This window comes from Mustela lutreola, chromosome 6, assembly GCF_030435805.1.
Source record: "Mustela lutreola isolate mMusLut2 chromosome 6, mMusLut2.pri, whole genome shotgun sequence".
In the NCBI taxonomy this organism is placed as follows: Eukaryota; Metazoa; Chordata; class Mammalia; order Carnivora; family Mustelidae; genus Mustela; species Mustela lutreola.
In genome coordinates, this window is record NC_081295.1 from 24,736,846 (window position 1) to 24,763,967 (window position 27,122).

The following is a 27,122-nucleotide window of genomic DNA, read 5'->3' on the forward strand; positions in this document are numbered from 1 at the left end:
CGTCATGCCACAGCTCATCCTTCCAGAAGCTCCTACAGTGTGGCAGCTGGGTTCTTAAATTACAGGGAGTTCACGTTTTTGTAAGCGCTCCCTTTCTCTGAGCCCACTAATGGCTTAGGGACTTGACATACGTTATTTCATTTAATCCTCACAGGAACCCTGTTTCTATCCCCCATTTTACAGATGAAGCTGCTTCTAGGGGTTGAGTAACTAGGTCGAGGTCAGACAGCTGGCCCAGCCAGGTGCTGCTAATGATGACTGGCTTGACTCCGAAGTCCGTGCTCGAGATTTTGGTGCCACGCCTGACATGGCTGCGTGCAGTAAACTTCTCCGTCTTTCTGCCTAAGGGGCTCCTGCTGTTTAACTTGGGGTTGTTCTGACTGTCCAGGAGCTGCCTGAGTGTTTGACTTGAGAAAGCTTTCAGTGCAGAGAGCAGAACGAGAAATAGAGTAAGAATCATCTCGTCCTCTAAAGGAAGTGCGTTCATTCTGCAAAAATATTTAAGATTTTTATTTATTTGAGAGCAAGAACAAGCAGAGGGGAGTGACAGAATGAGAGGGAGAAGCCAGCTTCCCGCCGAGCAGGGAACCCGCCATGGGGCTCGATTCCAGCACCCCAAAATCATGACCCGAGTCAAAGGCAGGCACTTAACCCATTGAGCCACCCAGGAGCCCTGCAAAAGTATTTGTAATGCCAGCTATCTCCTGGGCACTCTTCCATGACTCTAACAAGTCTTCAACTCATTAATTGGTAGTTAGGAGGCCTTGGAGAGAAGGGTCTGGTGGTAAACACCACCAAACCTAACCTCTCTTGCCTGAAACCGAATTCCAAGCTGCACGTGGGTAATAAGCGGACTGCGAAGTTGGGCTCCTCGGCTCAGTGCCGACAGCTGAGGCCACAGCCCATGGTGGAGGGTTGGGCTCTGGCCTGAGGCAGCCGCAGGCCCACAGCTTCCCTACTCTCCTGCTTCTCCCAGACTGGAAACGCTCCTGCTAAGAGGCTGTGAATGCCAGCTGCAGAGCTCCATAGCCTTGGTCTTCCCGGTGTTCGGTTCCTGCTACTTCTGACACAGGTATTAAACCTAAGTCTCCTCCTCGGTGTGGATGCGGGGAAGCGTCAGCTCAGGCACAGCATGGGCATGGGGGGGCCTGTGCCTCAGCCGATGCAAGACCCCTGGCGACGGGTGCCTTCTGGTCAGGTTGTTGCTGGTTGTGTTGCTTCAAAGGAGAGTTGGCTGCTGTCATTTTAGCCTCACCTTTTGCGTCTCTGCATCAGAATCAAGAGGTAAGGGCTCTCCTTTACGTCGGAAAGAAAAACCTATGCATTGCAAGGGGGCAGGAAGTATCTAATAGGAAGCCTTCTGAGTGGGGCTCTGGAAATCACTATTATAGTCCAGAACTCTAAACAGAAATGGCCCATTTTAGACACTTGCTGTTCTACCCTGACTGCAGTTTTGGGGGCTTCACTTATCTGCCTTGGGGAAGGTCTCATCATCTTTAAGAATTCTGTCCCAGGGGCGCCTGGGTGGGTCAGTGGGTTGGGCCTCTGCCTCTGGCTCCGGTCTTGATCTCAAGGTCCTGGGATCAGGCCCCAGATTGGACTGTCTGCTTGGCGGGGAGCCTCCTTCCCCCTCTCTCTCTTCCTGCCTCTCTGCCTACTTGTGAACTCTCTGTCAAATAAAGATAAAATCTCTAAAAAAGAAGAAAAAAAAAAAAAGAAAGAAAGAAAAGAATTCTGTCCCAGGAGGGGCTCCTGGGTGGTACAGTCAGTTAAGCATTCGACTCTTTGATTTTTTGGCTCAGGTCATGATCTCAGGGTGGGGAGATCGAGCCCCACACCAGGCTCTGCTGGGTGCGGAGTCTGCTTGAGAGTCTTTCTCTCCTCTTCTCCCTCTGCCCACCAGCTCCCTACCCCCACACTCTCTCCGAAAAAATAAAGTCCCAAGATAGAAGGCCCACTGGGTACAGATGTCATCTCTACGGAAGAATCAAGAAGGGCATCCTGCGTGATCCATGTCCTCGAGGACATTTGCATGTCCTTGCAAATTCCTACTTTCACTGGCCTGCTTCTGATACGCCTGCTTAACCAAAAACGAACAGAAAACCCCATAACCCAACGTGCAGGTCTTTGAGAGGATCAGGAAAGCGGCAGTCTCGGAAAGCTGCCTCCAACCTCAGGGCCTTCAGAGAAATTCCAGGGGGCGGATTATGGAGTAGCAGCTACCAACAGTAGAAGGACAGCAGGTTGTGGGGGCCCTTCCAGTGCAGGAAAAGAATTTACTGAAGAACCCGTGGTAAAAGCAACCGCATCTCTTTACACCTAGACTAGCCAAGGGGAGCAAGCCGGCTGGGGCTGGATGAGGCTCCGCCCACAGTGCTAGGCACTTCCAGTGGGAAACTTCCGGTGTGTATCCGCAGTCCCACCCAGTGATGTGCTGGTAGATGTTTAAGAAATGACTCTCCAAGGGAAAAATAAGTACTGGTTTTTGATGATTGCGATTTCCAAGGTGAAAATACTACCACAGGTGACTCCAAGCTTCCTATGTGACCTGCTGAAAGCAGTTTGGGAGATGCCCTCTTTCCGCTCTCAAGTCCACTCCACGGAGTTTCTGCTGTCCTACACTACTCCCCGGCGATTGTCAGTAAGCTCATTGATAATCTGAGGGCACCTTTCTGTAAGCCAAATGTGCGACCGAGATGAGGCAGAACTTGAGCCGAGTGTCACTTTCCTGGCCGGATACAGGCGGCACCTTTAGAAGGTTCACGGAACGTCAACACCAGCACCCCAACCGCAATCTTTCTTTTCAGCTTCTTAGAAAATGCTACTTCTGTTTCCATCTCCCCAGTCATCACTAACCAAAAAACCTGGGACTTAAGAAATATCCCCCAAAGGTCTACTTTTCTCTACAAAATGTTAAAAAGATGAAGAAATGATAGCCTAGCCATCTATATAATTTCCCAGGGAAGACAACAGATGCTATTTGGCAGAGAAATGCTATTAGCGTCGTATTTCCTAGAGGGCAGCGACTTCTTTGAAAGAATTAGCCATCATTACTGATAAACGGGCTAGATCAGCCTCTACCGAAGTAGTCGTAACAAAAAAAACAAAACTTGCCGTCCCATTAGAGCAGGGTGTCTCAACTTCATCTCTACTCATTTGGGGTCCAGTAACTTTATTGTGGGGTGTCCTGTCACTGCAGGACATGTAGAGGCATCACTGGTCCCTATCTACTCGATGTCCCTAATCCCCCCCGCCCGCACAGGCTGTGACACCCGAGAGGTCTCTAGACATTGACCAACGTGAAATCACTCCTGGCTGAGAACCACTGCACTAGAAACATATACATCTTAAATCTTTTCCAATTTTAATTTTCACAGAGGTGGCGTTGCAACTGTCATTTGGGTCAAGTAATGGGTGAGTTTCCAGAGTTCTGTGAACCCTTATGGACTGCTTTTGTTTCTATTTCATAACCGTGTTCCAAGTCCCTCGCACTGCAGACAACTCTAAGAGCTCAGTTGTTGCCACGGGCCCTCACCAAACCAACATTCTCCATGAGATTTTTTTTTTAGTTTTATTTTTTAAAACAGAGAGGTCTGGCGTGTGGCCCCGAACGCTGCAAACAGCTAGGTGAGGTCCTAATTACCAAAAGCTTCAAAAAGCCTTTCAAGTGGCTTTTCCTGCTTCCTAGCTAGCAATAGCACCTCTTACCTCATACAACACATTTTGATTTTCTCCTTCCTTTGAACACATGAAAACGTGTACATGACTATTAGTACCCCGGTCCCCATTTGACCAATGAGGAAGCTGAAGCCCAGAGACGGAGGTCAAACTGTAACCAGGGTAACCCGACTTACTAATGACAAGACTGAGCCTAAAAACCAGGACCCCTGACACATCCCTCGATCATGCTGTCACTCACAAGACTTCTTAGTCTTTCTACAACTTTCTAAAGAGAAGTCAAGAGGAGAGTGGGAAGGAGGAGGAGAGAGAGGGAGAGCGAGACAGGGACAGAGGAAGAGGAAATGAGAAAAAGTAAAGACATTAGTCTCCTAAATTATAATTCAGAACTAAGTCCTGTTAAAATTAAAGTTTTTACTGGTAACTCAGTAAAGCCCAATTAACAAGTGGTAAAACGGAAACATTCCCTCTGTTGCTTTGCACATTATGTTGTCTTTCTTCCTGAGAGCTTACTTAAGCTTTCAAATAAAGATCAATTTTTTGGAGTCTTCTGAAATTCAGGGTGTTAAGGCCTCCACACTCATGGGCCCAGACATCCCTCTGCTTTGGGCCACAGAAGTTTCCCTTCATTGTCAGTTAACCTGAATTCTCAAGAATTCCTAGAGGGCAATAAAAGGACCCAGGCACAGCCAGTCTTTTTTCCATGACACCATCTAATGGGTCTCTACTTGAGTGGACTCTTCAAGTGCTAGGAAACTGTTCCTGGGAGTCTACAAACCAATTTATTTCTGCAGATGTCCTTTTCTTAGATGACGTGTATTATGTGTGTGTCCCTTCTAATACTATTATTTTTTTAGGCTTTCTTCTTTTTACAGCACTTTCTTGAGAATTAGAATAATTGGTCTCTCTTTGTTCTCTTCGTTGATAATATCTGTGTTTCCCTTAAAACCTACTACTAAAATCTACTTTCTCCCGAAAATTAAACTCTCAGCTTATTACCCTAAGCTGGGACACGAGTCATCCTATTTTTTTCTGTAAAAGGTCAGATAGTAAATATTTTTTTTTTTTTTTAAGATTTTATTTATTTATTTGACAGAGAGAGATCACAAGTAGGGAGAGAGGCAGGCAGAGAGAGAGGAAGGGAAGCAGGCCCCCCGCTGAGCAGAGAGCCCGATGTGGGACTCGATCCCAGGACCCTGAGATCATGACCTGAGCCGAAGGCAGCGGCTTAACCCACTGAGCCACCCAGGCGCCCCAGATAGTAAATATTTTAGGCTTTGTGGGCTACCTAAGGCCTCGGTTCATATATTCCTTCCTTCTTTTAACAATGTTTTAAAAATGTAAAAACCATTCTTGAATGCCATAAAGAAGGCCTCTTGGGGCCCCCTCCCCTAAACGATTACTGTTCAATGGGCCCTAACTAGCCCATTTGCAGTGAGCTGGGACAACTTCACGTATCTGTCCTTCTGAAGACAAACTGAAGGGACCGAAAGCTCACAAATCGGTGATTCAGAAGGGCTAGTGGAGAAAGGGGTCTCCCAAAGGATATGAAGGGTGACCCTGACTTCAACTGGTTTTGCCATTAAGAAGTCTGAACCCAGGGAAGCTGGTCGGCAGGGACAAAACGGAAATGGAGGCACAAACGACAAGGCCAGTTATTTGACTTGATTCCCGACGTGGTCGCTGTGCGGAACAGCAGGCTTGGCACTAAAACTCTCTCTGGGGTTAGTTCACTCAGGACACATCTCATTCATGCTCATGAGGCCAAAGCAAGCACCAATCAAGCTCTGGAGAGGATTCCAGGCCACGGGCAGCGTCTCCAAGCTATGGATCCCCATGTCCATAAAAGAGCTCCGCAGATTCCACTAAAGGTGAGGTGACTTTATTTGAATAAAAATGTCCTCTTTTGAAGCTGGCCCTTCCCTCCATCACTAGAAAGAAGTTTTATTAATATAAAGCAATCCATTTATTTAGACATACTCTTTTTAGGCAACTTTAACTTTTTCCACCGGCGTAACACCACTCTGTACTTTTCACTTTCTGTTTTCTCCTCCAACACTTTTTTCAGGAGAACCCTCATTACTGTCTCTGTTTCTGCTTCTTTATCCTCTCCAATCAGAAGATCCAATGTATCTCCCACTTTCACCTGAAAATGGAAAGAAAACTCAGCCTTCATTGCATTTTGGGAAACGCAGGCTAATGCAAATGTCTTTTTTTTTTTTTTTAAGTTTATTTTTTTAGTCATCTTTATACCCAACGTGGGGCTTGAACTCTCAGCCCTGAAATCAAGAGCTGCATGTTCCACTGACTGAGCCAACCAGGTGCCCCGCATATGTCCTTGCTTTGAGTTTTTATCCAGGAACCATCATTACCCAGAGGACCATGTGAGAAAGGTTAGTGATTCTGCTGAAACCGTCCCTTATCAATGGTGCCTCCAGATGAAAGGGCCTCGCTCAGAGGATGCCTCCGACACTCGTGCCCAACGCCATCCGTGTCCTTCCATCAGACCTAGACAGCTGCCTGCTCACAGCAGCTCCCCTCTACTGGATGACTGAAGGCAACACACGGAGGGATTTGTTTTGGTAACGGTGACAAGAGGCAAAGAAAGTGGGGCACAATCTGAGAGAGCACGAGCATAGTAATTACTGCCAGCGCTGAGAAAGTAATTTCCAGTGTAACTTTTCATTGATTTCGACCCAGATGAGCTATGTAACTGTGGATGGGGCAGTCTGTTGAAAATTAGCCGCTATGGAAGAACATTCAGCTGTATCTCTTAGAGAAATGGGGAACTTCTTCTCTAGCACTGAGTAGCCCCGGTGATGCCACATCATCAAGAAGACAGGACTCAGTTCACAAAGACAGAAGGATCAATCTGGACGCTGACTCAATGGGTTCAAAGGGCTAACGTCAAACCCGTTCTTGTCCAGGTGGGACCCTTAGGCTGATTAGTCCCGGTCATGTCCCAGGGCAGTCACAGCAGTGTCGCCAGGGACAGCCCATGGTGGGCACCTGGTCCTGGCAGGTCAGGATTTCAGGATCTGCCCACTGACTCGGGAAGGAGCTAAACGGACCCAGGTGTCATATGCTCTTTCCGCTAGGACACAAGCCAGGACTGACTGGGGCCACCTCAGACCACTCACCACTGCTTCCCAGGAGGTGGGCAGCAACCCCATGTTTGGGCCATGGACTCGAAGTGGGCATACGTGGCCATATAAGAGTCTACTGGAGGGTTTCTGTTTAAGAAATATGGTGCCACTTTTACCTTATTTTCTGATTAATGTTCTCTGAGGCAGTCCTAAATTCATGCTGTCAAAAACATCTGCACCTTACCTGGGCAAACTCCTATTTGTTCTCCCACCCACTCAAGGGCCCAGTATTCAGTCCACAACGTGGGAATGCACACCTCTGCCACCATGCCACACTCGTCAGCCTAGAGCAGTTACATGTGAAACTCACGTAGCAGCTGGTTATAAACCATTAACCTTTTCCCCTCTGGGCTGAGAAGCAAAATGGCTCAAACCACAAGGAAGCATGGAGGCTGCTTCTGCCCTGGGTCTGAAGGATGGGCTGACCCAGGCATCATCTAGAGGGTCTGTCCTCCTACAGTTCTCATGAGTTCAATTAAAAAAAAAAAAAAAAAAAAAAGACCATTTGCCCCAACTGTGCGGACATTTAAAATCAATGTCCGGGACACCTGGGTGACTCATTCGGTTAAGCGTCTGCCTTTGGCTCAGGTATGATCTTGGAGTCCCAGGATGGAATCCCACATCAGGCTCCCTCCTCGGCGGGGAGTCTGCTTCTCCCTCTGCCCCTCACCCCATTTGTGTTCTCTTTCTCTCACACTCTAAAATCGTAAAATCTTAAAAAAAAAAAAAAAAAAATCAATGTCCAGAAATACAAGGTTTGAAAGCATTTCAAATGCTTTTACATTTTTCAGCATGGCTTTATTAAAATGCACTTTTTAGTAAGTAACACCCGCATGTGATACCGAAGATACACAGAGCCAACCCTCCTTCGTGTCCCTTCTCAAGCTGCTGGGTGTCCTGCGTGCGGCTGAGCCGCAGAGGCCTCTGGGAGCTTAGCAGTGAGCAGGGAAGGAAGGCTTTTAGCCAGTCAATCCCGGGGAGTGGGGAGTTGAGGAAGCTTCAGTCCTTTTGTGTAAGTCAGCAGGCCCTGGCTCGCCACGGCACAGACAGGCGGCCTGCTCGGAGCTGCAGCACCACAAACCCGCCTGACCCTTGAGGGCCGGTGGCCAGGCGCAGCCCCGTGCAGCCGGCCTCGGAAGGGGAGGTGTCCTTTATTCCCTGCAAGGGCCTGTCCTCCTTCATGCGGGAGACAGCACAGCAGACACAAAGCAACACTGGTTGGGATTAAGGGCTGTTCCAAATATCTACATTTCAAATCTCCCCTTAGCTGCAGTTACTATGGCTACAGGCCTCCTAGTAACAAGGCGGTCGAGTGTTAACACTGGCCCCTTCCTCTGCTGACCCTCAGGAGAAATCTGGAAGGCAGCCGAGACAAGAGAACACCCAAGGCAGAATGCAGCAGCAGCAATTAGACTGTAGTTAACAATGTCTCAAAGCAGAGGGGGGGAAGATGGACTTGTGGCGTTTGTAAATGAGGCCCTGGCAAAGAGGCGTGGTGCTCGCAGAGCAGGTCCTGTCTTAGAACACTGCAGCTGAGGAGAGGGGGCAGGGCTACAAGCAGGCAAAAGCAATTATGGGAGAAGAGGAGCCTGATCTCCAGAGGCACGTCTGTAGCGCCTGATTTCCCGCAGCTCACAGAGCCATGACTGACGTGCTGAACCTGCCGGGTCGGGTGCCATCACAGATCATGGACTGTGGGACTGGGCGGCCGAGATGAGCACTGGGGAGTGCCCCCTCCTCCTGTCTGTTTAGCCATGAGAGCCTGTAGGATCCCAGAGAGCAAGGTCTCTGAAGAAAGCCTCAGTGCTGATCCAGATCCATGGCCAACAGCTCACACCCTCCCATGCCCCACAGCAAAAGGATGTAGCTCAAGCCCTCCATCCCCAGGGGAGTTGTGAAACATGAAACAAGCTTCGAAGCCACCTACAAAAGTGTGTCTGACTTCCCGGGAACATTTGTTCTCTAGACACTAAGAGTGAGGTTATGTCTGCTGATGCCTCGTATGTCTTTGTCTCCCAAGCTTTTTTTTTTTAAAAGATTATTATTTACTCATTTGAGATGGAGAGACACAAAGAGCATGAGCAAGCAGGAGTAGAGGAGGGAGAGGGAGAAGCTGGCTCCCTGCTGATCCTGCAGCCCCTGATCCCAGGACGCTGGGATCATGACCTAAGCCAAAGGCAGATGCTTAACCACTTGAGCCACCGGGCATTCCCCTTCCAAACTTTTTTTATTTTTTTTATTTTTTTTTTTTTTTTAAAGATTTTATTTATTTATTTGACAGAGAGAAATCACAAGTGGGCAGAGAGGCAGGCAGAGAGAGAGGAAGGGAAGCAGGCTCTCCGCTGAGCAGAGAGCCCGATGCGGGACTCGATCCCAGGACCCTGAGATCATGACCTGAGCCGAAGGCAGCGGCTTAATCCACTGAGCCACCCAGGCACCCCCCAAACTTTTTTTAAACAGTCTCTGTCATACACCTTTTTATTGTGCTTCGTTAACTTTTACCATCATTACTATTTTTCCAATTATGAAAGTGATCTATACTTAAAAAAATTAAGAAAATAGAAAGAAGAAAATATAACCCATAATGGCCCAAATATAAATACTAGTATTACTAGTATTTATCTAGTATTACTAATTCCAGACGTAGGTACACATGCAACTTATTTCTACAATACACAATTTATACACACACACACACACACACACACACACGGGGGTGTGTGTGTGTGTGTATGATTTATAACAACACTGGATGCCGGAAATACATTTTCTTATACCTGATTTCTTTCACTTAACGACAGAACTGCTATGGACCTGTTAGAAAACAGGAAGTGTCTTTTCTAATGCTCTGCTCTGCGCACAGAGCAGGGCATGTGGCAAGTGTCGCGGGTACGGATGAACTGACCAGAATCACACACCCACTCAGCTCATAGCCGTCCACCGGGATCGCTACACAATCAACTCTTCTTAGTCTCATTATTAACTCTTCATGGGACTAATGAGTCAGTTAACAGATTTTTGCCAATTGTGATAGTGGTCCGTCTTCAAATTTTAAGGAAAAAAGGAAAGTTTTCTCTTAAGGACATCAAGGCTGCAGAAGAGCAAGTGGTCTGTGTCACCAAGTTGGCTGGTGATTCTCACTAGCTTGACCAGGCCTCTGGGGAGTCACAGAGCGTGCAACACAGACAGACACAAAGGGTCACTGATGCCCCTGAGGGGAAGTCGGGGTGGCACTGAGTACTGGCAGAGAAAGAGACAAAAATATCTGCTGTCGGAATAGCTCACCGTTCTGCTTTTCTTCCACAATTTCTCCCCATTCAGCCTGAGCTCACCTTTGTAGAATGCATCTTCCACTTTGCTAAAAAAAAAGAAAGAAAAAAAAAGTCAAATGCTTTGAAACAGAAATACATTCAAAACAATTACACCAGTCTGAAAAAAAATAAAGAAACAGCTGCCGTTAAGGCTCATTCTGACAGTGACCAGCCTCTCCAGAAAGCCTCTATTCTGACTGCTGGGAAAGGGGGAGTCAGCTGCCCCCGTGTTTATCTCAAACAGCGAGACCCAGGGGCCCTTCTGAACGGACGCCAAACTGCGGCAGAGACGCACAATCACTGGGCAGGTAAGCTCTGGAAGAGCTCGGGGCACCCCCCGCCCCGACTCCTGTAGCAGCTGTCTGCAAAGTGGGAGCTCCCAGGGTTCATGACCACCAAAGGGCTCCAGGCTCTGAGGAAAAGAACAGGCACTACACGTATGGTGAGGCCATTGTCAAACCCTCTGAGTCTGCACTGCGGTGGGGAAACTGCAATCCTGCAGCCGCCGATCTCTCCATTCAGTCCCTAAGGCAACCAGAGCAGGAGAGAGTGCGGAGAGAAATCCGTGAGCTCTTCTCTTGCCTCTCGGACTCCAGGTGGTTAACATCTGGGGTTCTGCTTGTAACAGCAGCAGCTACTTCTCTGGGGGAGAGAGAACCCCCCTACAAGCTGGCCAGATTTGAGAGCATATTCAGTAAATCCCCACGAGGCCTATGGGCTCAGTTATCTTTACGAGTCCTTAAGTGTCATGGATTAAAAAATTAGACTACGCCATGAAATTAAGCCATAAAGGTATAAATTGCACATGGAAATCTGAACATCTTATCCATACCATGATTCTTATCTTGCACGCAGTATGCACACAATTGTTAAACGAATGAACAAACAATGGAGGTCACTATTCTTATGTAATTACTCTAGCAGAGAACAAGAAGACTAAAGAAATCCTGAAAGTTCCACTTACCATCTCTGTGCACTACATATTGAACACACAGAATTTTCTTCGTAACAGCTAACATACAGTGAGTACCTACTATGTGTCAGGCACTGCTCTGTTATTTTTTTAAATTTAAATTCAATTTAATTAACATACAGCACATTCTTTCAGAGTAGAGTTCAGGGGTTCGTCAGTTGCATTAACACCCAGTGTTCATCCCATCACGTGCCCTCCTTAATGCCCATCACCCAGTTACCCCCCTCCCCACCGCAGCACCCCTCAGTTTGTTTCCTAGAGTTAAGAGTCTCTCATGGTTCGTCTCCCTGTTTTTGTCTTATCTTTCCTTCCCTTCCCCTACGTTCATCTGTTCTGTTTCTTAAATTCCACCTACAAGGGAAATCATATGGCATTTGTCTTTCTCTTATTTCACTTAGCATAAGACCCTCTAGTTCCATCCATTAAGATGCTTTAGGCAGAGAAGCACCAACTTCTAAAGTAGGCGCTACTTTACATTCTACAGATGAGAAAACCGAAGCTTAGGGAATTCAAGGAACTCGCCCAGGCTCACACAGAGCACGAAGGGTCTAGTTACACAGCCTGCGTTCTTGACCGCATGGCACAGCTTCTGTTGTTTCTAAAGCATACCTTCTTACCCTGTGGCATTTGTGAAACCCAGGCGTGGTTTCCTCTTGCTATATACTCTAACGTGGTCATGACTTTCCTCAAGACGCTGGTATTAAATCGACAGCTCATCTTAAGAGTCGACTGTGTCGGGCGCCTGGGTGGCTCAGTGGGTTAGGCCGCTGCCTTCGGCTCAGGTCATGATCTCAGGGTCCTGGGATCGAGTCCCGCATCGGGCTCTCTGCTCAGCAGGGAGCCTGCTTCCTCCTCTCTCTGCCTGCCTCTCTGCTTACTTGTAATTTCTCTCTGTCAAATAAATAAATAAAATCTTAAAAAAAAAAAAAAAAAAAAAAAAAGAGTCGACTGTGTCTTAGAATCAGGGAAATATGGCACGGGGGATGTGCGGCAGTGCCCTGCCTTGCTGCTGGAGTCAGGGTTCTCGTCTGTAGCAGAAAACAACTGCAACAAGTGACCGAAGGTCCTCCTGTATCTGTGGCTCCCCTCACCACAGACGGGCTGAGTGATGGAAACTCCGGCATTAAAATGACAAGATGACAAAGCATTTTGTAATAAAATGCACGTCAGACTTACTTTCTCCCGACATCTAGGCCTGTCTTGAGGATGACATCGTACCGAAAAGACTGCACCACTTTCTCCAGGTCTTTGTAGTCTTTGACCACACTGGGGTCTTCCTCGAGCCCCTCTTCTTGCTCACTCATCTCATGGTCACTCTCTTCCTCAGAGTCCTCGTCATCCTCGGCTTTCTGCAGAGTCTTCTTGGTGGACTTCTTAGAGCTTACATTACTCTTAAGTCTTATGGAAAGGGGGAAAATATATTCTGGAGATACTACAAGGCCTGGGAGTCTCAGCGAGAAAATGTTACGGAGGAACGTTTTACAATTTGATGTGTTTAACTGGGTACTAGAAAAATAGAAGTATCGATTCCAGGAAGCACAGAGTTTCGATGAAGGTGTCCCTTGCAGCGCGCCCCAAAGTCCAATCCAGGCGTCTGGCTTTCTGAGAACGCTGGCAGGGAATCTGACACCCGTCATAGCCATGGCGCGTATAACCTGCAACAGACAATAATTCAGTTGTATGTCACAAGTGCAGTGTCCTGGCATTCTTACAACATAAACCATGCACACCATGAACTCTCCGTATGAGTACTGTACTTATTCTCCCCTACAAAAGACCACATTGGTCTGCACGTAGCCAGGGCCACGCGCTTTTCCGTGGTGAGTCGTCTAGCTGTGCTTTCCTCAGGAGGGTGGAACTAGATATACTAAGATGTGCGAACACACCGGTTCTCCTCTTCTCCATCGGCCAAATTGGCTTGGATACTGATTACTACTGAAAAATATTAACACTTCTTCTCAAGGGTTTTAAGAAAATGATCTCAGGCACTTGGGTGGCTCAGTTGGGTAAGGGACTGCCTTCAGCTCGGGTCATGATGGGAGTTGTGCATGGGGGGGGGCGGTCCCTGCTCAGCAGGGTGTCTGCTTCTCCCTCTGACCCTCTCCGCCTCATTCTCGCTCTCTTTCTCTCTCAAATAAATAAAACCTTAAAATAAAAAAAATCTCATGGAGAGAAAGACTATTTGCTGACATATGTCACATCCTTACAATACTGACTTTGTCAAGAAAGGACACCAAGTCATGACTTTATGAAACCCAGAATGAATCTCTAGACTTTATTTCAACCCCCAACCCCAGCAAATCTGAGCTAGCAAGGTACAGACTGGACAGTTACCTTTTACCTTCTTTTCCATCTTTCTCCTACTGTTTGAGGCATTGGCAAGTAGAGAAGGAAGGTGCCAGGAGACCCTAAGACACTAAGGTGCAGACATGCCAGAGAGCAGCCAATCCCTAAGTTACCTCAAAGAAACCATCTTATGATGGAAGCAACCTCTCCCAAGTACATCAAGATGGCTTTAGAGGCCATAATTTAGTAATATGAGAAGGGCTGCCATATGGTCCATATCCTCAAACCTTAAGTCTGTGAATGACTTTCCACGGTGCCAAGGCTATACCTTCAGACAGATTTCCTTGGTGATGGTTTCAAAGACTTCCTTCCTCCTTTCATCACAAAGTCTACAACAGCCAATTACCTGTAAGCCCACTCAAAAGCACATAGCTACTTCCAAGTTATATATATTTTTTAAAGATTTTATTTATTTATTTGACACAGAGAGAGATCACAAGTAGGCAGAGAGGCAGGCAGAGAGGGAGGGGGAAGCAGGCTCCCCACTAAGCAGAGCGCCGGATGTGGGGCTTGATCGAAGGACTCTAGAGATCATGACCTGAGCCGAAGGCAGAGGCTTAACCCACTGAGCCACCCAGGTGGCCCCCAAGTTGTATTTGTTAACATCTTGGCTCTTATTTTTATTGGCATGAACAATGAGCTCAACTCTGTATCTCATTGCTGTTGGGACCCCAATCTGAGTCTTAACTGAGAAATAAAGCAGGCATAATTGAAGGGTTATTTTTCAACAGAACTAAATTTATTTATTTTTAGGATTTTATTTATTTATTTGACAGCGAGAGAGAGGGAGATCACAAGTAGGCAGGGAGGCGGGGGGTGGGTGGAATAGGCTCCCCACCAAGCAGAGAGCCTGATGCAGGGCTCGATCCCAGGACCCTGAGATCATGACCTGAGCAGGCCAAGGCAGAGGCTTAACCCACTGAGCCACCCAGGCGCCCCCAGAACTAGAATTTAAAATAATTTTTAAATGTTATAAAATGTACGAGTGCTCTAAAATACTGAGTGGAAACTATCGGAAGCACCTTAAAGAGAAATATTGAGACAAAAAATCTTTCTTATACATATTCTAATTTAATAGAGAAGAATAATAACTATGCATAGGAAAAAACCCTTAAATTTTATAGAAACAGGGATAAAGAAAGAAAATAGTGTATTTCAGTAGTTCCTAGACTTTGTATTTCATGGATCACTACAATCAAAAATTAAGGAGTTCCTGGCTGGCTCAGTTGGTAGAATATGTGACTCTTGACCTCTGGTAATGGGTTTGAGCCCCACAATGAGTGCAGACATTACTTAAAACCTTTAAAAAAAAAAAAAAAGAAAAAAAAAGTTACCTAATGGTGGACTTTTTGCCAAGTAAAGACTTTTTTTAAGTTGAAACTGCTACTCTTATTACCATAATTTAAGAGAAAGAAGATTTTAATGATTATTATGTGAAACATATTTTCAGGTAGATAATTTGAAAAGAGTAAAAGAAAACTCAAACCATCCATATTCACTATATGACAACGGCTGTTAAAATTTTAACATATATTCTTCACAGTGTAGTTTTAAGAAAAGTAATTTTATAAAATATTTAATTTATTTATTTGACAGAGAGAGATCACAAGTAGGCAGAGAGAGAGAGGGAGGGAAGCAGGCCCCCTGCTGAGCAGAGCCCGATGCAGGACTCGATCCCAGCACCCTGAGATCATGACCTGAGCCAAAGGCAGTGGCTCAACCCACTGAGCCACCCAGGCGCCCCAAGAAAAGTAATTCTCTCATGGGGAGAGCCTTTCATACCTTTCTGCCCATCCGAAACACACAAGAAGGTTAACCCTAAGTGGCCAGAGCTCTCTACTATCAACCTCAGAAATGACTGGTTAATAAGATGCTCTTATAATACAAAAGATAAAGATAGGCATTAATGATGATAATTTGCCTATCTTTTTCAAATTGTGGGTCATGAGCCATTATAAAATTTTTACTTTTCAAGAACCAAAACTGGGAATGCTGGGGGCTCAGTCAGTGAAGCATGTGCCTTCAGCTCAGGTCATGATCTTGGGGTCCTGGAATCGCTCCCTGAAACCTGGCGTCATGCTCCCTGCTCAGCGAGGAGCCTGCTTCTTCCTCTCCCTGTGCTTGTGCTCTCCCGTGCTTTCTCTCTTGCTCTCTGTCAAACAACTAAATTAAAAAAGAATCTTTTTTTAAAAGAATTAAAACTGAAATGTGTAGATTACAGTGTATCACATACGGTAAGAGTAAATTCTGTCTTTTTTTTTGAAGCTTTTATTTATTTATTTGACAGACAGAGATCAGAAGTAGGCAGAGGCAGGCGGGGGCAAAGCGGGGTGGAAGCAGGCTCCCCGATGAGCAGAGAGCCCCATGCGGGGCTTCGATCCCAGGACCCTGAGACCATGACCTGAGCTGAGGGCAGAGGCTTTAACCCACTGAGCTACTCATGTGCCCCAGAGTAAATACTACTTTATGAAACTTTCATTATAATACACATACACATATATAAGTATACATACACATATACTGGGTCATAATGGAAAATATATTTAGTAAAAATAATATTAAAAAAAAAAAAGTTTGAAAACACTGGCCTAAGTGACTTCAGCGAAGCCTATTTTGCTATCAGGTGTGACGCCAAAGGCTGTATGCATGCCACGAGCTGAGAACCTGGCTGCACGTTCCCCACAATGAACAATACTCCCAGGGCTGCATGTGTGGGCAGAGATGAAAACGGCAGCCTCTCCGGGATCACTTTACACATGGCCTTCATTTTACAGATGAGCACAAATGAGACTTGGAGCAATTCAACAATCTGCTAGTTCATACAGCTAGTAACCCGTACAGCCAGGATTCCAAAGATAAGTCTTCTTAATGATCATTGTTTACTACGTGTCAGGCCCTGCTCTACCTATTATTTCATTTATTCCTTCCTAACAACCCATCTCAGTGACACATCACACAAATACTAAGTGGATTTGAGGCACCTGGATGGCTCAGTGGGTTAAGCTTCTGCCTTTGGCTCAGGTCATGATCCCAGGGTCCGCATCAGGCTCTCTTCTCAGTGGGGAGCCTGCTCCCCACCCCCTACCCCGTCTCTCTCTGCCTGCCTCTCTGCCTACTTGTGATCTGTCAAATAAATAAAATATTAAAGAGAAAATACTAAGTGGATTCAAACCCAGGCTCCGTGGGTTAAGTCAAGGCTCTTTACCACCATGCTGAACTGTCAGTCAGTCTTCTGACTCCAAGCCCACTGTTCTTTCTGCTACTCCATGAAATAGATGTCTCACTTCTCTTTAACAAAAACCAACTTTCACCAAGTGCAACACCAGAGAGAATGGACAGTTTCAGGAGCAGAGGAGTGGGAAGAATTACCGCCCCAACTGAGAAGAAATCTAAGAGCAGACATCCTGGCGGAGGGAAGTCTTGTCTGTCAGGCTCTGGAATCGCACACTTCCCTCCCAAAGTTCTGCCATTACACCACACTGTCTTCTTCTATGAGGAATGCCTGGATATGATGCTGCTTTTTGAGATATACCACGAATACATTATATTTACCTACACTAGGAAACTTTTACCAGCACAAAGTGACTATTTAAAATCATACTCACATAGAAGAACAACATAACCAAAATGTCCAGCCAAGCATTACCTTTGTGCTGATTAGCTACTCCCTCTTTGTGATCTGCTTCATTCTGGCAAACACTGGCACATTAGGGACGTAAGACTGAGAAAACCCGCTAACCTAATTTTTGCCTGCATATGCCAGGTACCCACTAGACTAGGCCCACACATAAAGCATACAGTCCTTGTCCTCAAGGAACGGCTATTCAACTGGAATGTGGTCAAGTCAACTGGCGGTCAGAGAACCTGAGTGAAAACCCAGGTCCAAAGGAGGCTGGATCCTGCAGAGGCTAAAAAGCTCAGAGCGGAGATGCCAGAGAAGAGTTCTCATGGCAAAGGAAGCCTGAAACAGAACTTTGGGGAAACAGCAAGTTACAACTGCTTTATTTTTTACTTTCTAACGGACCACTCTCATTAGCATGCTGTTATTTCTCTCACTGAATAACCAACCAACTTTCTCTTAATCCTACTAACCCCCAGCTACAATTTTTCTAGTTCCTCTTTACAACAAAATTCCTCGGAAACAGTTGTCTTCACTCTTCTTAATCCCTCTCATTTTCTAAGCCCAAAAGGTCATGTTAGTCCTCATCTCCTTTGACTTGGCCGCAGCCATCTGAGACAACGGACCACTCCTCTCTTCTTCACTTGGCTTCCAGGACACCTTGCTTCTGGTTTTCCTCCCACTTTACCTGCTGTTTCTTCCCTTCTCCCAGGCATCTTAATGTTGGTGGGCCCCAGGGCTCAGTTTTTGGCCTGCTTCTCTTCTACATTCACGTTATCTAGCTCAGTTCTGTCAGCTTTGACAAATGCTTCTCAAGACACCAAACACTTCCATGGCTTTAAACGCTTCCTATATGCCAACTACTCCCCAGGCGTTTCTCCCAAGTTCCAGACATGTGTATCTGTGCGTAAGTGTTAATACAGCAGGCTCGAGTCTATCCTTAGAAAGGCCTGCTTGCAAGGTGGGCCTCTAGAAACCTAGATTTCTGGATTCTCAGAACTGACAGGAGTCGCTCACTGGGTCTAAACTGTTTGTACAGTTTCTTATGCTGAGTACTTGCTTTCCTTCTGGGAGTCTTGAATTTTGGTACATGCCAGGAAGATAGTGCCCATGTGACTAAAGGCAATCAACACCTGGGCAGGGGCTTTAAAGAGCATCCCTGATAGACAAACTTCACACATGTTGTCACAATCTGTTGCTGGGGACTTAAGCATATCCTTTTTGATTCCACTAGGAGACAACTCTTGGAAGACCACCTGGTTTCCTGCACTCTTGGTCCTGAGTCTTCTACCTTTGCTGACTGTGCTTTGTATCTTTTTGCTGTGATAAATCAAAGCCACCAGCCACAGCCAAGTCCTGCTGAATCTTCCCAATCAGTGAACCTAGGGGCAGTCTTGGTGACCCCAGACACAATATCCAAATGCCTGACTTCTCCACTTGGGTGTGTAACAGGTACCTCAAGTTTTACTGGTCCAAAAACAAACTCCTGACATGTCCCCAACCCTAAATCTGTTCCACCTGTAGCCTTCCCCATCTCAGTGAATGATAACTCTACCCCTATAGGTGCTGAGAACAGATGTTTCCAGTCATTCCTGACCCTCCCTCACACCCATATCCAATGTCAGGAAGTTACGTTGGCTGTATCTTCAAAACATGTCCAGCATCCCATCACTTCTCACCACTTCCACAGATTAAACCATCATGGCAGATGATGACAGCAATACTATAAAGGCCATTTTCCACAGGGTCCATTTTCCACAGAGCTGTGATTCTTTCAAGAAGTAATTTATCCTGTATCACTCCTACGAAAGCAGTGATAAAAGGTTACAGGCTCTATGGGATCTGGTCCCCCCCCCCCCCCCAATTCTCCAATGTCTTGCCACTCTCAACCTCTGGTCTCTCAAGTCCAGCCTCACTGGCTTTTCTGATGCTCTTCACATACAACAGGTACATTTCTGGGTAAGGTCTTTGCCCCAGCTGCACCTAGAAATCTCTTACCCCAGACAACTGCATACATAACTCATTTTCTTCAACTCTTTCCTCAAATATCACCTCAATGCTGTCCATTCATTCCAATTTTATTTAAGAAGCATCTTGCCCTCTTACTCTGCTCTATTTTTTCCCCTCCATAGCACTTCTCACCTATCCATTTACTGGCTTTCTCTTTTTTGGACTGTTTCCCCTAATAGAATATAAACTTCTCAAACATAGAAATCTTCACCCCCATTTGTTTTCCTCTGCTGAATCCCAACTGCCTACAACAGTGCAGCACACGGTTAAGTGCTTAATTAACCACTGGAATGAAAGTAGATCAGCAGAAATGAAGCATGAAAATGAATCCAGAAAAGATCCCACAATGCTGGAGCTGGATTGAAGAGCAAAAGGCTAGCTCTCCAAAGGCCGTACCTATCCAAGTTTGGACCTGACCCAGAGAGCATGTGAATCATAGAAAGATCTTAAGCGGGGAAATGACCTGACATAAGTGTTATTTTAAGAGTTCTTTGCCAATGGTGTGGACTGAGTAGTGGAGAGGAAAACGGCAGGAAGCCCGGAGGTCTGTGGTCAGATCTTCAGGGTAGATAAGATAGTGAACGAGCCGAAGCCTGTAAGTAAGCAAAGCAACGTCTGGAACAGAGGCAACGCGGCCCTTGACCTGCGGGACACTGGGAATCGCTCCACGTTCGCGAGCCTGTTCATGAACTGCTCGATTAAGAACCCGGTCTAACCGCTTTGCAGCCTACTGTCGCTGAAAAGCGTCCCTTCTGGAGACCTCTCCGTTTGACCGCGGAAACTGGGGAGGCTGCCCCGACATACGTCCCACCCCCGCGGGCTGCGCACCTTCCCGGGTCTTCAAGGTCAAAGAAAACTGGACACCTGCGTCCTCAAGCTCTGGGTCTGCGTTTGGAGCCTGCAGTAGCGGCCGGGCTCAAGCGCGGACGGCCCCCGCAGCCCCCGGGTCCACAAGGCGTCCCGAGGCTGGCCGGGCCGGGACAAGACGCGGGAGATTCACGCGGAGTCCTGGCAGGAGCGCAGGCAGGGCAGAGGCGCTGGTCGCGCCCTTACTTCACAAGCGCGCGCCGGGAAGCAACAGAGTGGGCTCTAGCCGGGGTCACAACGCGCCCGACAGGGGCGCAGTTACGAGCACTCGGGGACCGCTCCTCCCTCCCTCGATCCCTCCCCACGGCCTGGCGCACCCGGCCCTCCAGGCCCCGCCCTGCCCCGCCCCGCCCCTTCCGTCGGCGCCGCCGCGGCGAGAGCGGGCCGGGAGGGACTCACGGGCGCGGCGGCGGCAACGCAGCGACCCCTGCTGGAGATCGCGCTTCGGAGGACTGCGCGGAGGCCAGGCCTGGGCGGAGTGGAGCCCGGAAGCTGGTGCCGCGGGTTTCCACGTGGTTGAAAGAGAATTTGTCTTCGTGCGGTGTCCTTGGATTTTCTAGGGTCACAGACCCTTTTGAACATCTTTGAGAGTTATAACGTTGTCTCCAGAAAAATGTACATACCCGCCAGAACTTACTAATAAAATAAGGTAAGTTAACAACATCTTTTCTAGAATAAAGTGATTCAGAAGGTGACTGGGTCTTAACTGTCCTGCAGTAGCTGATTAGATGGCCAGATAAAAAGTCAGAAAAGACTGCTTAGCCACAGACCTTGTGGAAATAGCCCTTTGGCAACGTAAGAAGAGGAAGCAGAAACTAAAGAAAGTACTTCAAGGGGACAACCTGTTTGACACATATACATATTAATCTTTATTTTTTTTTAATTTATTTTTTATTTTTTTAAAGATTTTATTTATTTGACAGACAGAGATCAGAAGTAGGCAGAGAAGCAGGCGCGGGGGCGGGGGGAGCAGGCTCCCTGCTGGGCAGAGAGCCCTGACATCATGACCTGAATGGAAGGCAGAGGCTTTAATCCACTGAGCCACCCAGATGCCCCCACATTAATGTGTTATAATGTGTTACTAATGTGTTACTAAATACTATGTTTATTAATAACAGATACATGCTCTGTTAAATTTAAAAAATAGCCCGTTATCAGAGCATCTTCCTTTCTCTTTCCCGTGCTCACCAGCTCCCAAGTTTTCTGCACTTTTATTATCCACAGCTTCCTCTTTGCTACACACAGTGGCTATTTGGTTGCATTTGAACGATAAGAAAGCGGTTACAAATTGTTTCAAATGTTGAAATGATACAACTTGATACAACTGTCAACTGGCTTTATACTGTTGACATTTTGGGTGATATACAGTTGCATTTACTAGTTTAAGTCATTTGTAGAAGGTTACAGATAAATTGTTAAATCTGCCAGTAAGAGGGGTTTATCAGTATTAGTCTTAAGCAACAAAATTACTGTATGATCACGTGTGATTACAGGAGGAGATAAAAGAATACAGTGATAATGGGTTACATAGACCCAGCTTGGTTACTGGCCTTTAAAAAAAGAAATATTTCATTAGATGAATCGAGTTAGTTTTTAACTTAAAATGCTAATTAATATTAAAAACTGATGGGAGATTAACAAGTAGTATGTGGGGTTGGGAGTATACATTTGTTTTTCCTCAATCTTACTGAAAATGGCCTAGTTTACATTTGTACAGGCTCAGGAAGGCCATATTCCACCCCCCATGCCCCCATTCTCAATAGTTCATATCATCAGATTTTTAAAATATTGTCAGTTATATGGATGGAAAATGACACCTAGTTTTAACTCGTAAACTTTCCCCGATTGGTAGTGAGATTGAGTATCTTTTTGTATAGTCTTTGGTCAGATTTTCTCTTCTTTCATTTGCCAGTTTATACCCTTGCCCACTTTCCTGTGTAGTTGCCTTTTCCATTCACCTGTCTTCCCAGTGAAGGTAATCCAGGTACCACCAGAACTCCCAAGAACTCACTACCTGCATCATGCTTGTGACCTGTGGCAGATGTGGCTCCCAGGGAGGTCAGCCATGTTGTGATCCTGGTAACCCTGTTCCTGATTTGGGTTTATGATACTTGCCGTTCCTTCCTTCCTTCCTTCCTCCTTCCCTCCCTCCCTTCCTTCCTTCCGAATGGACTATTTTTTAAAAAATTTATTTATTTGAAAGCAAGAGAGAGAGCTTGACTGAGAGAGAGTGGGGGGAGGGGGGCTCCTGCTGAGCAAGGAGCCCATGTAGGGCTGGATCCCAGGACTTGGGAGTTATGACCTGAGCCCAAGGCAGACAGGCGACCAACTGAGCCACCCAGCTGCTCCAATCCCCTGCTTTCTTAAAAGAATACGGGGTGGGGGGTGGTGCCTGGGTGGCTCAGTGGGTTAAGCCGCTGCCTTCGGCTCAGGTCATGATCTCAGGGTCCTGGGATCGAGTCCCTCATCGGGCTCTCTGCTCGGCAGGGAGCCTGCTTCCCTCTCTCTCTCTCTCTGCCTGCCTCTCCATCTACTTGTGATTTCTCTCTGTCAAATAAATAAATAAAATCTTAAAAAAAAAAAAAAAGAATACGGGGGTACCTGGATGGCTCAGCCATTTAAGTGTCTGACTTTTTTTTTTTTTAAGATTTTATTTATTTATTTGACAGAAATCACAAGTAGGCAGAGAGGCAGGCACAGAGGGAGGGGGAGGCAGGCTCCCCGCTGAGCAGAGAGCCTGATGGGGCTGGATCCCAGGACCATGGGATCATGGCCTGAACCAAAGGCAGAGGTTTAACCCACTGAGCCACCCAGGTGCCCGTAAGTGTCTGACTCTTGATTTCTACTTAGGTCATGGTCTCAGGGTCAAGAGATTGGACCCATGTCCAACTGGGCTCTACACTCAGCTGGGAGCCTGCTGGAGATTCTTTCCCTCTGCAACCCCCCCCCCCCCCCCCCCCCCGTTAACTGTGCATTCTCTCTGTCTCTTTCAAACAAATAGTCTTCTTAAAAAACCTAGTTTAAAAAAATCACATGCTTATGTTTTCCCAAACAATATATTGATGAGTTTTGTTCTTGAAATGTATTTAAATGATGTCATATTATAGGTCATGTGTGATACACCATCTGCTGATGACTTGTTCTTTCACTCAACACTAGAATTCTAAGATTGAGTCGCTGATCTGCTGCCTCCAGATTATAGTTCAGCCATTTTTTTTAGTGTAGCTATACCATAATTTATGATTTTTGTTTCTGTTTTTTTCAGAAAAGAGAAAAACAATTTTATTTTTAAAATGATTCTATTTTTTCATTTTTTGGCCACTATATTTTTTTCAGTCTTTTGTAGAATTTTATTTTCTCCTTTCAGTCACCATAAGATGATATCCAAATTTTATTTTAATTGGAGGATCTATAAACACAGACTTACACAGCTCACTCGTAGGCAAGGCAAATGCTGCTTCTGGAAATGGTCCCACCATGATACCTCTGGTCACGCCTTTGCCCAGCTCTATCTTCATGAAAGCCACTTCACTGGATGTCTTTCCAGACTTTAACTTTTCCGTGGCTCCCATGGTTTTCCCTTGTTTTGTACATGGAAAGTGTCTGACCTTTACTGCATCGCCGCCACATTCGGGATCCTGAGCCTTCTTGTCAGAAGAACGACCACTTCAGGAGGTAGCTCCACCGCTTTTTCCCTAAACCGCTTTTTCCTTCGGGCGGCATCTTCAAAACTTGCAGCTGAACTGCCAGATAAAATAAAATATATAATATATATACTTATATATATTATATATTTTATATATATAATTTATATATATATCTTTTAAAGATTTTATTCATTCATTCGACAGACAGCAATCACAAGCAGACAGAGAGGCAGGCAGAGAGAGAGGAGGAAGTAGGCTCCCTGCCAAGCAAAGAGCCCAACATGGGGCTCGATCTCAGGACCTCGGGATCACGACCCGAGCCAAAGGCAGAGGCTTCAACCCACTGAGCCACCCAGGCACCCCAGTATATATATATATATATATATATATATATACATAAATTTTTTTAAGGTTTTATTTATTTATTTATATATTTGACAGACACGGCAAGAGAGGGAACACAAGTGGGGGAGTGGGAAAGGGAGAAGCAGGCTCCCAGGAGCCTGATGCAGGGCTTGATCCCAGGACCCTGGGATCATGACCTGAGCTTAAAATGACTGAACCACCCAGGTGCCCCAGGATTTATAATTAATTATTTATTTAATTCATCAGAGAGAGAGAGAGAGAGAGCACACGCTCACAAACAGAGGGAGCAGTGGGCTCCCCGCTGAGCAGGGAGACAGGAATGGGACTTGATCCCAGGACCCTGGAATCATGACCTGAGCTGAGCTGAAGGCAGATGCCTAACTGAATGAGCCACCCAGGTGTCCATACCAGTATTATTATTTTTTTAATTGAATTTGATACACATGCTACCCTAATTTCAGGTGTATAATACAGTGATTCAACTTCTCTATACGTTATGCTATGCTCCCCATAAATGTAGCTGCCATCTTGACCATACAACACTGTTTGTTTTTTTTTTTTTAAGATTTTCTTTATTTATTTGAGAGAGAGAATGAGAGACAACACGAGAGGGGAGAAGGTCAGAGGGAGAAGCAGACTCCCCACGGAGCTGGGAGCCTGAAGTGGGACTTGATTACAAGACTCTGGGATCATGACCTGAGCCAAAAGCAGTGGCTTAACCAACTGAGCCACCCAGGCGCGGTAACCATACAACACTGTTAACAATATCATTGTCTATATGCTATGTGCTGTGCCTTCCGTCTCCTTGACTTACTCATTCCATAACTGTGGAATGAATAACTGTGCCTCCCACACCCCTGCACCCCTTAACCATCATTTACTTTTTGTTCTTCTGTTGGTGGACTGTGGTTATTTTTCTGTTCTCTGTTTTTGTTTTCACGATATTGGAAAACGTATCCATGAACCATCATTCAAACATATTTAAACCAAAATTTTCAGAGGGTATAGATTTAGGAGTAAAATTCTTGGAATTTTGAATATACATACATAATAGAATAATTATAACAATATGCTGCAATAAAAGTTATATGAATGTGGTCTCATCTCCCCAATATATCTTATACTGTACTCCTCCTTCTTCTTGTGTTGATGTGAGATAATACAGTGCCCAGGTGATGAGATGAAGTCAGGTGCATGACGTGGGCATTGATACTCTGTCATTTGGGGGCAGTAAGATACTCCTGACCTGACGGTTTGTCAGTAGGAGGCTCGTCTGCTTCCAGATCATGGTTAACCACAGACGACTAAAATTGTGTAAAGGGAAACACCATAAGTAAAGGGGGGCGGGTGCTATGTATTTCTTTCTTTCTTTCTTTTTTAAAAAGATTTTATTTATTTATTTGCCAGAGAGAAAGAGATCACAAGTAGGCAGAGAGGCAGGCAGAGGGTGGGGGAAGCAGGCTTCCTCTGCTGAGCAGAGAGCCCGATGCAGGGCTCGATCCCAGGACCCTGGAATCATGACCTGAGCTGAAGGCAGAGACGTTAACCCACTGAGCCACGCAGGCGCCCGGGCGCTATGTATTTCTAGGTACCATCTATTTTTCTTGCCCTTTCAAATTGTAGAATTTGAAAAAAAATTATTTTTTAATTGAATTTTGAATTTTTTGAATTGAAAAAAAAATTTTTTTAAGATTTTATTTATTTATTTGAGAGACAGAGATCACAAGTAGGCAGAGAAGCAGGCAGAGGGAGAGGAGGAAGCTCCCTGCTCCCTGCTGAGTAGAGAGAACAATGTGGGGCTCAATCCCAGGACCCTGAGATCATGACCTGAGCCGAAGGCAGAGACTTTAACCCACTGAGCCACCCAGACACCCCTCAAATTGTAGAATTTAGTTACATTTTGAAAACTTTTTTATTGATGTAAAACTTACATAGAAAAATGCACACATCTTAAGTATAAGCTTAGTGACCTTGTGCATGTTTTATTCCTGTAATTACCATACAGAAAAAGATCTACATAGAGCATTTCTAACACACCAGAAGGCTCTGTCATGCTTCCTCCCAGTGAACAGTGCCAAAGAGAATCGCTGTGCTGACCTCTATTACTACATATTAGCTTTGTCTGTATACGGTTGTATTTTCTCTGTCCCTTTTTTTTTTTTTTAAAGATTTTTACTTATTCATTTGAAAGAGTGTGCACAAGCAGGGGGAGCAGCAGGCAGAGGGAGAGAAGCAGGCTCTCCACTTAGTAGGAAGCCTGATGTGGGACTTGATCCCAGGACCCTAAGATCATGACCTGAGCCAAAGGCAGCCAATAATCTGACTGAGCCACCCAGACACCCCTCATTTGTTTTCTTAAATTCCACATATGAGTGAAATCACATGATGTTTGTCTTGCCCTTTCTGACCTGCTTCACTTAGTACGGTACCCCGTAGGTCTATCCATATTGTTGCAAATGTCATGATCTCTTCTTTTTTTCTGGCTGTGTATGTGTGTATATACATATATTTACATATGTGTAAGTATACATACATGTAAGTATGTATGGATTATATATATTCTTATATATTAAATATTACATATTATATACATATTATGTACATATGTAACATATATTATACATATATAACTATACATATATACTTTTTAAAAAATATTTTAATTTATTTATTTGACGAGAGAGATATCACAAGCAGGCAGAGAGGCAGGCAGAGAGAGAGGGAGAAGCAGGCTCCCTGCTGAGCAGAGATCCCGATGTGGGGCCCGATCCCAGGACCCTGAGACCATGACCTGAGCCGAAGGCAGAGGCTTAACCCACTGAGCCACCCAGGTGCCCCTATACATATAGACTTAAATGCACACATACACACACTACATCTTTCTTATCCATTTGTCTATCAATGGATACTTGGATTGCTTCCATATATTGGCTATTATAAATAATGCCACAATAAACAGGTGTGCACATATCTTTTTGTATTCGTGTTTTCATTTTCTTTGGGTAAATACGCAGTAGTGGAATAATTGGATCATATGCTATTACTCTTTTAAATTTTTTGAGAAAGCTCTATGCTTTTTTCCATGGTGGCTACACCAGTTTACATTCTTCACATCCTCACCAACACTTGCTATTTCTTCTCTCTCTCTCTCTCTTTTTT

General features: G+C 45.6%; 1 protein-coding gene and 1 pseudogene across 2 annotated transcripts; both read right to left on the bottom strand.

Moving 5' to 3' along the window:
• Positions 1-5,544: 5,544 nt before the first annotated feature.
• Positions 5,545-20,279, bottom strand: MTRES1 (mitochondrial transcription rescue factor 1). 2 transcript variants are annotated; one of them, XM_059176961.1, is made up of 4 exons: positions 19,912-20,279; positions 12,285-12,763; positions 10,110-10,182; positions 5,545-5,824 (listed from the first exon to the last, which is right to left on the bottom strand). In XM_059176961.1, the coding sequence occupies exons 2-4, from the start codon at positions 12,749-12,751 to the stop codon at positions 5,645-5,647; spliced, it is 720 nt and encodes a 239-aa protein (XP_059032944.1). In that variant the 5' UTR covers positions 12,752-12,763; positions 19,912-20,279; the 3' UTR covers positions 5,545-5,644. The 2 variants fall into 2 exon arrangements, with proteins under 2 accessions (XP_059032944.1, XP_059032943.1); XM_059176960.1 differs by lacking the exon at positions 19,912-20,279 and adding an exon at positions 18,707-18,841.
• Positions 20,280-23,300: 3,021 nt separating this feature from the next.
• On the bottom strand, positions 23,301-23,673 carry LOC131833104 (peptidyl-prolyl cis-trans isomerase NIMA-interacting 4-like; annotated as a pseudogene).
• Between the last annotated feature and the right edge of the window lie 3,449 nt (positions 23,674-27,122).

Excerpts from the sequence above, each read along its gene's own strand:
- MTRES1 (XM_059176960.1), bottom strand. The coding sequence starts at position 18,742 with ATGGGATGCTGGACATGTTTTGAAGATACAGCCAAC. Across the intron at positions 12,764-18,706 it reads GTTTTGAAGATACAGCCAAC|GTTATACGCGCCATGGCTAT; the intron begins GTAACTTCCTGA and ends TGTCTGTTGCAG. Across the intron at positions 10,183-12,284 it reads GGCCTAGATGTCGGGAGAAA|CAAAGTGGAAGATGCATTCT; the intron begins GTAAGTCTGACG and ends CTTTTTTTTTAG.